The sequence below is a fragment of the Meles meles genome, chromosome 13, assembly GCF_922984935.1.
Source record: "Meles meles chromosome 13, mMelMel3.1 paternal haplotype, whole genome shotgun sequence".
Lineage (NCBI taxonomy): Eukaryota > Metazoa > Chordata > Mammalia > Carnivora > Mustelidae > Meles > Meles meles.
The window spans coordinates 33734963-33754525 of NC_060078.1; the positions used below are offsets into that span (position 1 = coordinate 33734963).

Here is a 19563-nt window from a genome sequence, read left to right on the forward strand (position 1 = left end):
AGTGAAGTCTGTAACCTGGTGCTGCTGCTGTTTTATTACTTTTTGCTGTAAGAGGTATGGAAAAATATGTCATGAATTCATTTTTATTTTTTTCAGTTTAACAAATCAATTTGCCACAAAATGAGGTTTATAAATGACTGAGACTTTCTACAAAAATAATATTTCAAATTATATCCATTCTTGCCACTCAACATTATACCTGATTTTCCTTTTAAAATTAAGGGTTGACACTTTCTGTCTCCCACTTAAAAATCTGCAAGAACTTCCCACTGAATTTAAGATAAAAATATAAAATTATATCATAAGCTGACTTAAGCCTACATCTCTCATTATCTTCCTGTCATTCTCTCTCTCATTCACTAATTCTCTCACATTGGCTTTCTTTAAGGTGTCAAATGCACTAAACTAGGTATTTGGTACAGTTTCTATTCTTGAGTTCTTGGGCCAGAGAAAAGTGGTACAATAAAAAAAGACAGAAATACAGTATTTTCTTCTTTGTATTTCTTAACACCTAGCACAGTGATTATAACGTGGTTAGCATTCAGTGTTTTTTTTTACTAAATTAAAGCATAACATATGATACCAAATGATATGAAAATGAATTAATGTATACATTGATATTATGGTTGCAAAACAATGTTATCAATCAAAACACAAATTAGTGCCTACGTCAAAATGGAATTTCAGGAGCATAAAATAATAGAAGATAGTGGTAGCATAAGGAGAAAACACAGACAAAAAAGGACCATGAGAATATGAGCTTAAGGACATTTCCACTTGAAAAAAAAATATGCTCATTACTGTTTCAAGGTAGCATAAGGATCTGTCTACCTTTATTTTAAATACATACCTCAGCAAAAATAATCTAACTATAATACCTACCAAGATGTTAAAAAGTATGACTATGTGTAGAACTGTAATCCTTGAAAATCACTAAAAGAATAGAGAGCACAGAATAGAAAAACCTTTGTATAAATGGCTAAATGACTTTCAATAATTGTGCAAAGACTACACAATGGGGAAAGGACACTTCAACAAATGGTGCTGAGAAAACTAGGTACCCAGATACAAAAGAATGAATTTGGAACCTTACCTTGCACCACATATAGAAATTAACTCCACTTATTTGTGGAGCATAACAAATAACATGGAGGACATGGGGAGATGGCGAGGAGAAGGGAGTTGAGGGAAATTGGAAGGGGAGGTGAACCATGAGAGACTATGGACACTGAAAAACAACCTGAGGGTTTTGAAGGGGCAGGGAGTAGGAGGTTGGGGGAACCAGGTGGTGGGTATTGGGGAGGGCACGTATTGCATGGAGCACTGGGTGTGGTGCAAAAACAATGAATACTGTTACGCTGAAAAGAAATTAAAAAAAAAAAAAAAGAAATTAACTCCAAGCAGATTAAAGACCTAAATGTAAGACCTAAGACTATATAACTGCTAGAATAAAACATAAGGGAAAAGCTTCAGGCTACTGAATTTGGCAGTGATTTACTGGATATGACACTAAAAGCATAAACAGCAAGTGCTAAAATAAATAAATTGGACTACATCAAACTTAAAAATTTCTGAGCATCAAAAAACCAGTCAATCCAGTGAAGAGGCAACCTATGGAATGGAAGTGACTATTTGCAAATCACATATCTGATAAGGGCTTAACATCCAGGATATAAAGGGAACTTCTGCAACTCAACAACAATAAACCCTATTCAAAAATGACCAAAGGACTAGACTACACAGTTCCCCAAAGAAGATACATACATGGCCAACAAGCATATGAAAAGATGCTCAACATCACTAATCATAAGAAAAGTGCAAATCAAAACGACAATGAGATATCACCTCACACCCATCAGGATGGCCACTGTCAACAGAATAGAAAATAAAAAGTATTGGCAAAGATACAGAGAAATTGGAACCTTTGTGCACTTTTAGTGGAAATGTAAAATGGTGTAGCTATTGTGGAAAATAGTATGGAAGTTGCTTAAAAAATTAAAAATAAAATTATCATATGATCCAGCAATCCCACTCCCAGCTATATGTATCCAAAGGGGGAAAAAAAATGAAAGCAGGATCTGAAAGAGGTATTTGTACAACTATGTTCACTGCACCATTATTCACAATTGACAAAATATCTGGAAGCAACCCAAATGTCTATCAACAGATGAGTGGCTAAAGAAAATGTGATATTTATGTGCAATAAAATAATATGTTACTATAAAAAGAAGGAAATCCTTTTACATGCTACAACATGGATGAAACTCAGACATATGCTAAGTGAAATAAGCTAGTCACAAAAGGACAAATACAGTATGATTCCACTCACGTCATTTATCTAGCATAGTCAGAAGCATAGAAAGTACAAAGGTAATTGCCAGGAGCGGGGAGCGGAGGGGGATTAGTATTTAATAGGTATTAGAGTTTCAGTTTTTCAAGATGAAAAAGTTCTTGAAATCTGCTACACAATAAAAATGTGAATATACTTAACACTACTGAACTGTACAGTTTACAGTGGTTATGATGGGGGCGCCTGGGTGGCTCAGTCATTAAGTGTCAGCTCGTGATCCCAGGGTTCTGGGATCATGCCCCACATCGGGCTCCCTGCTCAGTGGGAAGCCTGCTTCTCCCTTTCCCACTCCCCCTGCTTATGTTCCTGCTCTTTCTCTCTGACAAATAAATAAATAAAATCTTTTTTAAAAATTAAAGTGCTTATGATGGAAATTTTTTTTAAGATTTTATTTATTTATTTGACAGAGAGAGAGAGAGATCACAAGTAGGCAGAGAGGGGTGAGGAGGAAGCAGGCTCCCTGCTGAGCAGAGAGCCCAATGCAGAGCTTGATCCCAGGACCCTGAGATCATGACCTGAGATGAAGGCAGAGGCTTAACACACTGAGCCACCCAGGTGCCCCATGATGGAAATTTTAATTATATTTTTTACCACAATTCACAAAAATCATTAAGGTGGTATGGTATGGCTGCTATTGGTCCTATGCCTACCTCCCTTGTATCACTCAATATAAATTATAGCCTTTGTTTTCATTTTCTTTGATTTCTTTTTTACAACTATCCTAAATGGAAGGGGAAGTTAAGCTCATTACAAATCAGATTTTTTTTTCTTTTTTAGACATAAAGAGTTTTCTGAAGCTCTCCAAAGCCATGGAGGTACTTCAGTTATACTGGAAGTTCATCCAGTCTTACTTCCTTTCTGATAAACGTTTTCTTCCTTTTGGCATCATGAAATAACTCCTTCATGTAAATTTCCCCTACTTCAATCCTTTCTAGAGGTCCACTGGATAATAAGGTTGGTCTGAAATGGAGTTAAGAGTGGCTAATTATACTTTTCAGATGCTGGTCAGGAAGGTGCCCTTGGCCACATGTTCCTTTCAACCACATTTGAGAGTGTTTACCTCAGTGGGGGTGATTACCGCAGTGATTACCTCCATGAAGGCTTACTATACCTGGATGGACTGGCTCCAAATTAAACTTTGTTTAAAAAACCTAGCAAAGTCATTATATCCTCCATGCATTTGGGAGAAGAATAAAATGCCATGATTTTTTTCCTCTCACAAGAAAACATCTCAAATTAAATATTACTACCAGAGCAATACACGATTAGGCAAGACCACTATTATTTTTTTACTAAGCAAATTATGTACAATTCCATGTTGGATGTAGAGATTACTTCAAAAAAAAAAAAATCTTTGGGGCGTGGATTGACAGAGCATATAACTCTTGATCCTGGGGTGGGGGTAAGGGGTTGTGATTTCAAGCCCCACATTGACTGTAGAGTTTACTTAAAAATGAAACCAAGGGGCACCTGGGTGGCTCAGTTGGTTTCAGCTCAGGTCATGATCTCAGGCTCCTAAGTTCGAGCCCCATATTCAGTCCATGCTCAGTGCAGTCTGGTTATCCCTCTCCCCCTGATTCTCCCTCTACTCACGCTGTCTCCACCACAAAATCCTTAATTTTTAAAAAAAAATTCTGTTAGTGGGATCAAGCCCTGCTTTGGGCTCCCTGCTCAGCAGAGAGCCTGCTTCTCCATCTCCCTTTGCCTGCCTCTCTGCCTACTTGTGCTCTCTCTGTCAAATAAAGAAATTAAAAAAAAAAATTTTTTTTTAAAGTTACCACAGATTAAAGAAATGATTGGTTAATAATACAAATGGAATGACACAGTAGCGCGATAACATAAGGAATACTGGGTATCCAGCGTTTGACAGCTTTTGTTTGTTATGGTAAAAAACAAAACAAAACAAAAATAAACATCACTATTTTGTAAAAGAAAAGACGTATTAACACACAAAAAGCATGAAGTACATAATCTCAAAATAAGGACAATCCTTTTCAAGAAAGGAGATTTGGCAGTCTTCCTGGGCACTATTCTTATTTTCCTCCTTTAGGTGTAGATCAGTAAAAATGTTGTCATGAATTGGCATGAATCTGTTAGCTGGATTTGAGAATCACTGTTTAGAATTTCAGAACAGAGACTTAAAAAACATTAAGTCTCAAATCTGAGACTTTTTGTAAACAGTAATACCAGCCGATTTACATGTGTTGGTTCTCCAAACTGTTTCTCACCTCTTAACCATCTCTCCATCCCCAAATACAGTGTGCCTCCTGCTATGGTCCAGACACTCGTCAGCCTATCTGCTCTTGTTTTATCTTTTGCACTAGTCTCCTTAACCACATTATCTTTTTTTTTTTTTAAGATTTATTTATTTATTTAAGAGAGAGAGTGAAAGAGTGCACACATGTATGTGCAGGAGTTGGGGAAGGGGCAGAGGGAGAGAATCTTCAAGCAGATTCCCCCACTGAGCGCAGAGCCAACACGGGGCTCAATCTCAGGATTCATAAGACCATCTGACCTAAGCCAAAACCAAGAGTCAGATGTGCATTATCTTCTTCATCACCACCACAGCGATCTTCTTCTTCTTTTTTTTTTTTTAAGAGAGAGCAAACGAGTGAGCAGGGCTTGGGGCGGGGGAAGGGCAGAGAGGGAGAAAGAAAATCTGAAGCAGGCTCCTCACCGAGCGTGGAGCCCAACACAGGTGATCTTATGACCCTAAGATCATGGCCTGAACCAAAATCAAGAGTCAGACGCTTAACCAACTAAGCCATCCAGGGGCTCTGCCACGTAATTTTCTAAAGCAAGGATCTTGTCATTCCTCTTCTTAAAAACTGTACTTTTTATTGCTAACAATTAGCCCAAGTTAACACACAAATTTCTGCACAGTCTAGCCATACCTTTCCAGCCACTTCCTATATACTGTACACTTTATTTAATAGCTTATATAAGTTTCTGTTTTGTTTTTATTTTTTAAAAAAGGTTTATTTATTTATTTGAAAGAGAGAGGGAGAGAGCAAGTATGAGCAGGGGGAGGGGCAAAGGGAGAGAGAGAAGCAGACTCCATGCTGGGTAGAAAGCCTGATGTGGGACTTGATCTCAGGACCCCAGGATCACGACCTGAGCTGAATGCAGACACTTAAATGATTAAGCCACCCAGGTACCCCTAGATTGTTTCTGTTTTAAAAGAAGTCTGGAGGAATAGTATCTAAAGGTAGTATGGTGGTGGCATGGTGTTTTCAGGGTCTTAGACTCTTTTCATCTTGTTGCTATATCATGCTAAATCAGGATGTTTTTTTCTAACATATGAAGAATCATGGTCCAAGATGGCTGATAGAGTTCCAAACATGGCATTCACTTTCCAGATAGCAGAAAGGAAAGGCAGAAGGGCAAAAAATAGCCAAGCCATTTTTCTCTAAACAGCCTTCCCAGCATCCGACAAAACAGTTCTGTTCATATCTCATAAGTTACATTGACTACATGGTAATGGGAAATGCAGTCTTTGAGATGGATGTATTGCTCTACTGAATTAAGTTGGCATTATTTACTAGGAAAGAATGGATATTGGGGAGCACCTACCCTTCTCGGCCACATATGTGTATAGTTTTATGAAGTTACATATTTATAATCTTTTTTATACTTACCATTTTATTGTGGACATCTTCCATTTTCTCCCACAACATTAATTTAATGACCTCATAATGTTCCATTGCATGAATATTTCATTATTTAAACAACCAATCCCCAACTGTGTATTTTGGAACACTTGGGCTAGTTTTCATTTTTTGCAATTATAAACAATTCTATAATGACAATTTTTATAGCTAAATCTTGTAGGTCATAACCTTGAAGGAAATCCCTACAGAGAAAATAAATGAATGAATGGAATCAAACAGGTATTTTTATTTTAAAGCTGCCAATACATATTTCCAAAATGTCTTCTAATAAGATTTTCCCACTAGCCTTGCTGAAAATTACCTTGGGTTTATTCTTTTTTTTTTTTTCCATTAAAAAATACCTAAGGTACAAAAAAGTGTGAAGAATAACACAAAATATACATTGGTTAAATCTAATATTTGGTTAAACAGAGCCATTTAAAAAAACGATTACTCAGATTTGACTGGCTTTTTCTGAAGGAAATCCTGTCCTTAAGGAATACGCATTTTGACTATGATGGAGTTACTAAAATGAGCATATAACCTCCGGAGGTACCTGAAAGTTGTAATTCTTAATAAATGTTCTTAATTTTTTCATTAACTTTTTACTTTTTAAAAGATTTTATTTATTTATTTGACAGAGTGAGAGAGAGATCACAAGTTGGCAGAGAGGCAGGCTGGGGTGGGGGAAGCCGGCTCCCCACTGAGCAGAGAGCCCGATGTGGGGCTTGATTCCAGGACCCTGAGATCATGACCTGAGCAGAAGGCTTAACCCACTGAGCCACCCAGGTGCCCTGGCAGTCTATACTTCTTAATACCTTTTACCTATTTTGGCCAATCCCATTCCCTTGAGCAACCACCAGTTTGTCCTGTGTAATGTCTGTTTCTGTTTTGTTTGGTTTGTTCATTTGTCTCGGTTTTTAGATTTCATATTTAAGTGAAATCATATGGTATTTGTCTTTTCCTGTCTGACTTATTTCACTTAAGATTATACCCCCTAGATCCATCCATGTTGTAGCAAATGGCAAGTTTCAGTCTTTTTATGGCTGAGTAATATTCCACTGTGTGTGTACACCACATCTTCTTTATCTATTCATCTATCTGTGGATACTTCAGTTGTTTCCATATTTTGGCTATTGTAAATAATGCTGCAGTAAGCATCGGAGTGCATATATCTTTTCAAATTAATGTTTTCATTTTCTTCAGGTTAATACTCAGTGGTGGAATTATTGGGTTGTGTAGTATTTCTGATTTTTTGAGGAACCTCTGTACTGTTTTCCATAGTGGCTGCACCAATTTACATTCCCACCAACAGTGCTCGAGTGTTCCCTTTTCTCTACCTCCTTGCCAATAGTTTGTTCGTTCTTTCTTTCTTTCTTTTTAAGATTTTATTTATCAGAGAGAGAACACACAAGCAGGGGGAGCAGCAAGCAGAGGGAGAAGCAAGCTCCCCACTGAGCCAGAAGCCCAATGTGGAACTCAATCCCAGAACCCTGGGGTAATGACCTGAGCTGAAGGTAGACACTTAACCGACTGAACCACCCAGGCATCCCAACACTAGTTGGGATATATACATCCCAGCACTAGTCCTAGCTGTTGCATCTGAAAAGATAATGAGCAGTGTTTAATCCTGCATAGTAGGCAGAGTAGGTTTATGGTTAGTGTTTATTCCTCCTGTACTGAGAAATACTAGGTATTAAGGCTTAGAGTAGTTTAGGAAGGTGTCAGTAGGACAATGGATTTTGAGCTGAAACCTGTATGACTGAGATGCTCTAAGAACTGTTGATGTTGTCCATAATTAATATTTGTTTTTTTCCTCTCCCAGATTTGGTATTAGGGGAAAGAAGTTACATTTTTCATCTTCTTATGCTCATAAAGCATCTTCCATTGCCAAATCCCCTAGTTTGTATTCTATGGAGAGAGAAGAGGAAGACTGTGTAATCTTCTCTGAAGGAATAATAGAGGAATACCTAGCTTTCGACCACACTGATATGTGAGTATTATGGCTTTAAAGCGATTTACTCCCCTCCTATTCTGTTTATTAATATCTGTTTTTTCTAAAGTATACTGCCAATATTACCTATAATTAGATTTATGTCACTTGATTATTTATTTCCTATCACTTCTCAGGTATCCAGAGTTCATGTGCTAAATTGATACAAATTCCTGTTGCTTCTTTGTACCAGACTTCCTTCCTTTGTATTTTCTTCCTGTACACGTCATTTGCCTCTTTCTGAGATTAAACATTTAAAATGAGTTAATTTTTTTTTCTTCTCATAGTTTGATTTTACCTTTTGTAAATCATCACCAGTTAACTCATAGAAACTCTGAAACTCTTCAAAAGAACCTAGTTGAAGAGGTGTGAACTTTGTTTACATAAATCATGTTTGAAAGGTATATAGTTTATACAAAACCTTAACTTAGCACAGACTTTACAATTAATAATATTTGTATCCATTCTTACTGTAGTCTGGCAATAGTCCTGTGACATAGATATTATTTATAGGATAGATGAGGATCAGAGTGGTTAAATGATTTGTCTGAGGTAAAGCTAAAACCTAAAACTTTATTCATCTTATACTAAATCCAGTGCTATCTTCATTATTCTATGCTTCCTTTCTCAAACAGTAACCTCTTAAGCTATTCCTCTAAGCCTTCAAAAGTTCCAGAATTTATAGTCAGAGCAACACATATGGAAGTGAGAATTTCGTTTTAGGCAATGAGGCTATAGTTAGATCTAGTTTCTACTGTGTCACATGATTCTGGCCTTCCTACCATATTTCCCGCTGAGCCATGCTTACTCTCCTGCTTAGTGTAAACAATTCTAGGGTCAGCTAAACATAACCCAGATTTCTATATATAACACCACTGAGCAAACTCACTGTTGGAAGAGAGTAGTAACTATGTACTTATGGTTTTCTAGAGACTGTCCTCTTCACCTTCACTTCATCTGGCTTAGCTCATATTATCTCTAATTTCTCTTCCTTTTCCTCAAAGCAAAGGTCTTCTCCCTTGGTTTAATTTATATTTTTTTAAAAAGTTGATTTAACTAACTTAAAATGTGATTTAAATGTATCGTAGGTGTCCCAAGGGCATTTCTTTCCCTTTTCCAGATAAATAAAAGTTAATTTTCAGGTAATACAGGAAGATTTTTTTTTTTTAAGAATATATTTATTTGAGAGAGAGAGAAAGTGTGAATGCATGAGTAGGGGGAGGGACAGAGGGAGAGGAAATGTGTGGGAGAGAATCTCAAGCAGACTCTGTGCTGAGCATGGAACCCAATGCAGGACTTGATCCCACAACCCTGAATTTATGGCCTGAGCCAAAACCAAGAGTCAGATGCTTAACCAACTGACTGAGCCACCCAGGTGCCCTAACATAGGAAGACTTTTAGAAAGGCAGCCTTCCCTTTAGAACTGCCACTGAGATACTGATTAAAAATGACAGAGTAGGGGCGCCTGGGTGGCTCAGTGGGTTAAAGCTTCTGCCTTCGGCTCAGGTCATGATCCCAGGGTGCTGAGATCAAACCCCACATCAGGCATCCTGCTCAGCAGGGAGCCTGCTTCTCCCCCCCACCCTGCCCCCGGCCTGCCTCTCTGCCTACTTGCGATCTCTCTCTCTGTGTCAAATAAATAAATGAAATTTAAAAATAAAAATAAAAAGTGACAGAGTAGTTGAACCTTTAGAATGTTTCTAATTGAAAAGATTAAGGGCAAAACAAAACAAAACAAAACAAAACAAAAAAAAGAAAAGAAAAGATTAAGGGCCCAGAAATAAACCAAAATGCCTGTACAAAATCAGGATATATAATAATGTCAGCAGATGATTTTGATGCAACATAGGAAAAAAATCATCTAAAAAAATAAGGTTGCTAACTTATTCTTCAAATAAAATAAATTGCAAATATATAAAAAATTTAAATGTGGCAAATGAAATCATAAATTTAGAAGAATAAAATGTGAAAGATGGTTTTTTAAAAAAATAATTTGGGAATAGGGAAGGCCTTTATAACTAATCATAACACAAAATCTATAAGTCATTTAAGAAATTCTTAAAAACTACATAAAATACAATTTCTACATAAAAACCTCATAAATTCAAAAGACAAATGACAAACTGGCAAAATATTTGCAGTTTATACATACACAAAGACTTAATTTCCTTCATATGTTCATCAACAAGGAAAATATCAAGGACAAAACAGATAAAGAATATGAATGGTTTGGGGCGCCTGGGTGGCTCAATCATTAAGTTTCTGCCTTCAGCTCAGGTCATGATCCCAGGCACCTGGGATCAAGCCCCACGTTGGGCTCCTCGCTCTGCAGGAAACCTGCTTCTCCTTCTCCTATTCCCCCAGCTAGTGTTCCCTCTTTCACTATCTCTCTCTGTCAAATAAATAAAATAAAATCTTTTAAAAAATGAATGGTTCACATAAAAAGAAAACGGATTTTATTATTTTTTTTAAGATTTTATTATTTATTTGAGAGAGTATGCAAGTGGGAGGAGGAGCAGAGGGAAAGGGACAAGCAGACTCTGCGTTGAGCATGGAGCCCTACATGAGGCTTAATCCCACAAGCCTGAGATCATGACCTAATCTGAAACCAAGAGCTGTACGCTCAACTGACTGAGCCACCCAGGCACCCAAGAAAATGGATTTTAAATAAAGGAAATAAAATTCAATCTCATTCACAATTAGCAATGCAAATTAAAACTATAATGAGATACTATTTTACCTGTCAAGACTGGCAGAGAAAAAAAATAAAGAGGTTTTATAATTACTTGAAAAATTTTTTCAATACTGGAGATTTTTCCTCTTTAGAGGAAAGTGGGCAATATCTTTCCAATTGGAAATATATCCTTTTACTCAGTAACTCTGTTTATAGGTATTTATCCTACAGATGTAATACCCGTGTAGCCAAAGAACTATGTACAAGGATATTAAATACAGTACTGACTATAAGAACAAAAGGTTGGTTGGTCAGTAACTGGCCAGTTAGATATGCTGTGGTATATCTAATGGAATACTCTGCAGTTTGTTTTTTTTTTTTTAAGATTTTATTTATTTATTTTAGAGAGAGAGAACAAGCAGTGGGGAGGGGGCAGAGGGAGAGAAAGAGGGAGAAGCAGGCTCCTAGCTGAGCAGGGATCCCAATGTGGGCCTCAATCCCAGGACCCTGAGATCATGACCTGAGCCGAAGGCAGACGCTTAACGCCACCCAAGCGCCCCCCTGCAGCTATTTTTTAAGAGGCATATTGATCTGTATTAATAGGGATTAAGGGCCAGTTACATTGTTAAGTAAAAGACAGAGGTGCAGCATAGTGTATAATGTAACTATTTCTCTAGATCAAACTATAAATAATGTTGGCTTCTGGGAATGGTGACTGAGGGGGACAGAGATAATAAACTTATTTTTCACTGCACATATACATTTCCTTCTGTATAATTTGAATTTTTTTCATCATACGAAAGTCTTATATCCTATAAAAAGAAACAAATTTAAATATAATTAAGACTAATCAGCCTTCTCCCCAACTTAAAGCCAGTCCAGCTCTTCTGGGAGAAGAAGAGGAGAAAGTCTTAAATTGCCCTGTACAAACATCTTAGCATCCTTCTTTCCTGCTTACAGCTTCCCATTTAATTTTTGAGACCTCTGCTACCCTAGGGATAATTTTTACTGTAGAGGCCTTAAAATATTTTTTTGTACTCCAACTGTTCCAGAATTTGCTTTATCTTAATTTATAATACATCTATCATAGTAAGTACATCTGTCAGCTAGAGTTTTGCCCCCAAAATACTGGGGCTGTTGGGACTCTGCGATAGAGAAGACATGGCTAACTGAGAGTTTCTGGCCTACAGATAGATGCACGGTCTCCAGAAGAGCCTCAGAGTAGCTTCTTGTGCTGTTTAGCTCCCCCCCTTTTCCTTTCCAGCCAACTACCAAACGTTTATTTGGATTAGTAAAAGTACACTATTTCCCCAATGAAACATTGCCTCAAGTAATTATGTGGCACAGTTATATGCCCATGATTAGATATTACATTAATATTAACCTAAATGGTATCCAATTACAACAAAAAGATTATTTCTGTATGCTTGTCATAGCTTATTGCTTAATTGACGGTGTTCATCTGTTTAAAGCTAAAAAATATACACTGAGTCTCAGTCTTCTTTTTCTTGTTCTTTTTGGGGAGGGGGCAGAGTAGTGGGTAAGATGGGAGTAAAAAGGGAAATTCACTCTCCTCTTTGAGAACTCCCTTAGATTACAAGGCAGCTTAACACATCTGCTAACATATTTACGCCGAGTCAGCGGTGGAGAAGGGCACACAAACCACACTCCTTAAGAAGCACAAAGGACAGTGGTGAACACACAGTAAAGAATAACCATGAATTTTGGGGGCAACTGATTGGCTCAGTTGTTAAGTGTCTGCCTTCGGCTTGGGTAGTGATCCCAGCGTCCTAGGATCGAGCATCCTGGGGTCCCGGGATCAAGCCCCGCATCGAGCTCCCTGCTTGGCGGGAAGCCTGCTTCTCCCTTTCCTGCTCCCCCTGCTTGTGTTCCTTCTCTCACTGTCTCTCTCTCTCTGTCAAATAATAAATGAAATCTTAAAAAAAAAAAAAAAAAAGAATAACCATGAAGTCTTATTTGCTTCTGTTACAGGGAAGAGGGGTTTCAAGGAAAGAAATTACAAGCAGCTTCAGAGAAACAGAAATTAGGATACCCTCCCATTGCTCCATTTTACTGCATGAAAGAGGATGTCCTTGCTTATGTGTTTGACGACGTATGGAGCAAGGTTCTGAGTTGTATGGAGCAGCTGACACGTAGTCATTGGGAGGGATTTGCTTCTGGTAAGGATCTTTGTGAAAACAATATTAAAAAATAATTATTGATGATTTCCAAAGCCTAATTAACTATTTTATCAGATTATATACTTCCTTAGTGTAAAAGATTCATATTTGTATTTCCCACAGACACTAACAGATACTGAAAAAATATTTGAGAATGAATGGATGAGTAACAAGGCCCATTCTATGATGACTAGACTGTGATTTCTTTGAATATGGTTATTTGTGAGAAAAAAAATGTACAAGTGGCAAATACATTTTAAAAACTGCTTTACTTAAGAAGAACTGATACACAAGAAACCATATTTAAAGTGTACAATTTGGTAAATTCACCTATGTATACAAACATGAAACCACAAAACAGTAAATACAATGAACATATCCATCACCCCAAAAGTTCATGACCTTTGTAATCCTTCCCTTCTGCCCGTGTTTGATCCACCATCCCCAAGTGACAATAAATGTGCTTTCTGTCACTATAGTTTAGTTTTTCTTTTGTAGAGTTTCATATAAATGGAATCACGGTATTTACTTTTAGCTAGTAGCTTCCTTCATTCAGTGTGATCATTTTGAGATTCATCCATGTAATTGTGTGTTAGCAATTTATTTCTAACAAGTATTCCATTGTTTCATAATTTTTTTTATCCATTTACCTGTTCATGGACATTTGAATTGTTTTCAGTTTGTGACTATTACATGTACAGCTGGTCTGCATGTTACTGAATAAGGAGTTTTTGAATATACATTTCCTTTTCTCTTAGATAAATTTTTAGGAGTGGAATGGTCTGATTATATGGTTAAATGTATATTTAGCTTTTTAAGAATTGTTCTGGTTTTCTGTGTTACAAAAAAAATTATCACAAACAGCAATTTCAAACAACACACATTTATTATCTCACAGATGTGTGGATCAGAAGTCCCAAGAATGGCTTAGTAGTCCTCTACTTAGGATCTCACAAAGTTGCAATCAAGGTATTGGCCACAACTAGGTTCTCTCGTAGAGGCTCAACTAGGAAATGATCCACTTCCCTTTTTAGAAGCATCTAGTTTCTTGTAGCTGTAGGAATCACATCAGCTTTCCTTTTCAAGGCCAGCAAGAAAGACTGAGAGCTAGTCAGCTAGCAAAACAGAAGCTTATGGAACATAATACATTCATGGGAGTGACATCTCATCACTTTTACCATAATCTGTTGGTCTGAAGCAAGTCACATTCAAAGGGAGCAGATTTCACAAAGGTGTGAATACCAAGAGGTATGAATCACAGAGGGACCACCTTAGAGTCTTTCCATTACAGTCTTCCCACTGGCCCCCAATTATTCATGGGCTCCAGCATTCAAAATATATTTAACTCCCAAGGCTTCCAAGAAACTCATCTTATTATAGCATTGGCGCTCAAGTCCAAAATGCTAGCACCTAAATCAGGCCCTGATACAAATGAAGTTGCTGGCCGTGATACATTAAGTAATATTACTGGGGCACAATTCCTTTCCATTTATAGACCTGTGAAACTAAAGGCTATATACACAGGTATATAAACATCTAATGATATAGTCCAGCCAGTCCACTCCTAGAGAACAGTTACCTTACCCCAATACATGCAACATATAGTAATGGGCCAGGGAAAGGATCACGGACATTCCAGATAAGAGGTGTGTGTGCAGAAATGGAAGGTAAAAAAAGGTTCATAGCAATTCTGAAGTCCAGGGGCACCTGGGTGGCTCAGTGGGTTAAAGCCTTTGCCTTTGGCTCAGGTCATGATCTCAAGGTCCTGGGATCAAGCCCTGCATCGGGCTCTCTGCTCAGCGGGGAGCCTGCTTCCTCCTCTCTCTCTGCCTGCCTCTCTGCCTGCTTGTGATCTCTCTCTCTCTCTGTCAAATAAATATAATCTTTAAAAAAAAACAACAAAACAATTCTGAAGTCCAGTTGGGAAAATACTGGGAGTTCCAATCCTAGAAATAATCCTCTCAGCTCTATGTTCCAACCTCTGGGCTCTTGGTTTTTGTTCTTGATTTTAAGATTTTATCTATTTATTTGAGAGTGAGAGAGAGCACTAGAGCAGGGTGAGGGAGAAGCAGACTCTGCCAAGTAGGGAGCCCAACACGGGACTCAATCCTGGGACTCCAGGATCATGACCCAAGCCGAAGGCAGATGTTTAACTGATTGAGCCACCAGGTGCCCTGGGCTCTTGGTTTTACCCTCTGAGTCATCCTTCCTTTTTCATAAAATGTAGCACAAGCGTGCAGCTAAGTAGTTTTATCAGACTGCCTCCTGCCAGTAGCATTTTGAGGGTCTGACAGCCCTCTTTCATTAAACTCTTTTGCCATCTAAAGATACAGAATTTTCAAAATCATCAAGTATTGATTTCTTTATATTTATTAATTTTTCCTTCACTTTCTCTTCCTCATCTCATGTTTTATTATAAGTAGCAAGAAAAAAAAATCAGGCCTCACCTTCAACACCTTGGAAATCTCCTTAGCTACATAACCAGAATCATCACTTAAAAGTCCTGCTTTCCACTTGACCACAGAAGACCATTTCACTAAGCTTTCTTACACTAAATGAGGACCTCCTTTCTTTCAGTTTCTAACAACATGTTCCTTATTTCCTTCTAAACCCTCCCCTACAGCACCCTCCAAATCCAGATTTCTACTAAGTCTGTTCAAGGCAATTTTTGGTTTCTCTATCATACTTCTCAAAATTCTGCTAGTCTCTATCAATGAATCATTGAAAATGAAATTAAGAAAAAATTCATTCACAATAGCATCAAAAAATAAAATACTTAGGATTAAACTTAACCAAGGAAATGTAAGATTTTTATATTGAAAACTACAAAAATTACAAAAAAATATTGTAAGAAAATAGAGACAACCTAAAGAATTGGGAAGTCATCCTGTGTTTATGGATTTGAAGACTTAATATTAAAATGGCAATACTCCCCAAATAGATTTACAGGTTGAGTGAATGTCCCAAATAATACTAAAAAAGACCTCACACTTCCTGATCTTAAAACTTGATACAAAGCTACATTAAATAAAACAGTGTGGTATCGGCATAAGAAGTGATATATAGATTATGTCAACAGAATAGGAGCAAGAGTCCAGAAATAAAGCCACACATCTATGGCCAATTGATTTTCAACAAGGGTGCCAAGACCACTGAATGGGAGAAGAATAGTTTCAACAAATGGTGCTAAAACAACTGGATAGCCACATGGAAAAGATGAATATGAAACCTTATTTCACAATACATATGAAATATCAACTCAAAATGGATCACAAACGTACATTAAAGAACTAAAACTATAAAACTCTTAGAAGAAAACAGAGGAGTAAATCTTAATGAGCTTGAATTTGGCGGTGGAATCTTAAATACAACACCAAGACCATAAACAACAACAGAAAAATCGATAAACTGGATTTTATCAAAAGTTTTAAAACTACATATTAAAGGATATTATAAAAAAAAGTGAAAAGACAGCCTACAGAATGGGAGACTATAAGTGCAAATCCAACACATGATAAGAATCTAGCATCCACAATATATAAAGTACAATTCAACAACAAAGGGACAAACAACCGAATTGAAAAATGGACAAACAACTTGAATTGGTTTTTCTCCAAAGATTACACATGGCCTATAAGCATATGAAAAGATGTTCAACATCATATTCTTTATGGAAATATAAACCAAAACCAAAGTCACAATGAAATACTACTTCATACCCATCGGATGGCTACGTAGTAAAAAAAAAAAAAAAAGACAATAACAAGTATTGGTGAGGATGTGGAGAAATTGGAAACTTCATACATTGCTGGTGGGAAGGTAAAATGGTGCAGCCATTGTGTAAACAATTTGGTAGTTCCTCAAAAAGTTAAACATAAAGTTACCCTATAACCCAGCAATTCCATTCAAAGGTATATAACCAAGAGAACAGAAACCATATCTGCACAAAAGCCTGTGCCTGAATGTTCACAACAGCATTATTTGTCATGGTCAAAAAGTAGAATCAGGGGCACCTGGCTGGCTTAGTTGGTGGAGCATATGACCCTTGATCTCAGTGTTGTGAGTTTGAGCCCCACACTGGGTATTAGAGATTACTTAAAAATAAAATATTTTTTAAAAAGTAGAAACCCAAATGTCCACAGCTACGAATGGAGAAACCAAATTTGTTATATCCAGCTGTTATGAATGGAATTGTATCCTCCTCAGAATTTATATGTTGAAGCCCTAACCTCCAATGTTGACTGTTTGGAAATGGGACCTTCAGGAAGGTAATTAAGGTTAAATGAAGTCATAAGGGTGGGGCCCTGATCCTATACAGTGGTGTCCTTAAAAGAAGAGGAAGAGACATCAGAGCTCCCTTTCCGTGCATGCACAGAAAAGAGGTCACACAAGGACAAAGCTGTCTACAAGCCAGAGAGCACCTCAGTCTTGGACTTCTAGCCTCCAGAACTGTAAGAAAATAAATTTCTGTTATTTAAGCCATCCCATCTGTGGTATTTTGTTATAGCAGGCTAAGTAACTAATAAACCATGCAATGTAATATTATTCTTTCATAAAATAAAGTAATCCTGCATGTTTCAGCATGGATTAAACCTTGAAAATACTATGCTAAGTGAAAGAAGCCAGACACAAAGAGCCCGATATTGTATGATTTCATTCAGATGAAATGTCCTGAACAGGCACATCCATAGAGAAAGAAGGTAGTTTAGTTGGTGCCAAGGCATAGAGGAAGAAGAAAATTGAGAGGTATGTGGTATCTCTGGAGTAACAGATATTTTCTGAAATTAGATAGTGGCGCTGGTTGCACAATATTGTGACTATGCTAAAAACCAGTTAACTGTATACTGTAAAAATGGCTAAAATGGTGTTTTATGTTATATGAATTTTATTTCATTAAAAGCATTTTTTAAAACTTTCAACCAGTATGTAAGTGTGAGTCTGTTGATTGTTAATTTTTATAGATACGAAAAAAAATTTAATTCAATTTATTCTAAAAACAAAAACCAAAAAATGTTCACCCATTTGTCCAGTTCCCCCCTCCCCCGCCTCTAGCAACCACCTTTCTTTTATCCATGAGCTTTGTTTTATTCGTTTTTAGATTTCATCTGTGAGAAAGATCATATGGTACTTTTCTTTCTCTGATTTACTTCACTTAGCATAATGCCCTCAAGGTCACAAATGGAATGATTTCATTCTTTTTTATGACTGAAGAATATTCCATTGTATATATACATTTTAAACCATTCCTCTATTGATGATTGATGATTTCCATATCTTGGCTGTTGTAAATAAATGCTGCAATAAACATGGAGGTACATACATCTTTTCAAGTTAGTGTTTTCATTTTCTTCAGATAAATACCCAGAGGTAGAATTGCTGAATCATGTGGTACCTCTATTTTTAATTTTTTAAAAACACTTTATTTTTCTTTAGATTTCGTTTATTTATTTGAAAGAAAGCATGAGCAGAAGGAGGGAGTGGGACAGAGGAAGAAGCAGGCTCCTCACTGAGCAGGGGGCCCAATGTGGGCTCAATCCCATGACCTGAGCTGAAGGCAGGTGCTTTACGGACTGAGCCACCCAGGTGCTCCTATTTTTTATTTTTTGAGGAACATCCATACTTTTTTCCATAGTGACTACACCAATTTACATTCTTATGAACAGTGCACAAGCGTTCCCTTCCTCCATTTCCTTGCCAACTTGTTATTTCTAGACTTTTCAATAATAGCCATTCTGACTGATATGAGGTGATACCTCATTGTGATTTTGATTTGCATTTCCCTGATGATTAATGATGTAGAGCATCTTTTCATGTACTTGTTGGCTATCTGTATTTCTTCGGGAATAAGTCTACTCAGATCCTCTGCCCATTTTTAACTTGGATATTTTTGGCCATGTATATGTTTTCATATATTTTGGATTAATACCCCTTATCAGATAGTTGATTTGCAAATACTTCCTCTGATTCACTAGGTTGCCTTTTCATTTTGTTGCTTTTTCCTTTTGCTATGCAGAAGCTTTTTTAGTTTGATGTTTTATTTTGCTTTCCTTGGTTTTGCTTTTGGCATGAGATTCAAAAAATCATGGTCTTGGCCGAGAAGCTTACCTCTTATTTTTTTCCCCAGGAGTTTTGTGGTTCCAGGTCTTATGTTCAAGGGTTTAATCTGTTTTAAATTGGCTTTTGTGTATGGTGTGAGATACTGGTCCAGTTTTCTAAAAACTATTTATGGAAGAGACTGTCCTTTCCCCGTTGTATTCATGTTATAAATTAATTGAACATACATGCATGGATTTATTTCTAAGTTCTCCATTCTGTTCTGTTGATCCATGTGTCTATTTCTATGCCAGTACCATACTGTTTTAATTACTATAGCTATGTATATGCTATATGCTATAGCTATGTTTTAAATATGAGAGCAAGATGCCTCCATTTTTGTTCTTTCTCAAGATTGCTTTGGTTATTTGGGGTCTTTTATGGTTTCATGCAAATTTTAGGATTGTTTGTCCTATTTCTGTGAAAAAAAGCCATTGGAAATTTGATAAGAATCACATTGAATCTGTATTTTGGGGGGTTAGTATGGACATTTTTAATTCTAGGTTCCTTTTTCTTTTTTTAAAATATTTTTATTTATTTAGACAGAGATCACAAGTAGGCAGAAAGGCAGTCAGAGGAGGAGGAGAAGCAGGCTCCCTACTGAGCAGAGAGACCAATGCGGG

General features: G+C 37.0%; 1 protein-coding gene across 8 annotated transcripts in view; it reads left to right on the forward strand.

Annotated features, from left to right (window-relative positions):
• The window catches only part of FAM149B1 (family with sequence similarity 149 member B1), a 78312-nt gene that overhangs the window by 33279 nt on the left and 25470 nt on the right, over positions 1–19563 (forward strand). For all 8 annotated transcript variants that reach the window (XM_046026505.1, XM_046026509.1, XM_046026503.1 and 5 more), the window contains 2 exons: positions 7826–7993; positions 12660–12847. In XM_046026505.1, the coding sequence (XP_045882461.1) occupies positions 7826–7993; positions 12660–12847 (356 nt within the window). The remainder of the gene's footprint in view (positions 1–7825; positions 7994–12659; positions 12848–19563) is intronic.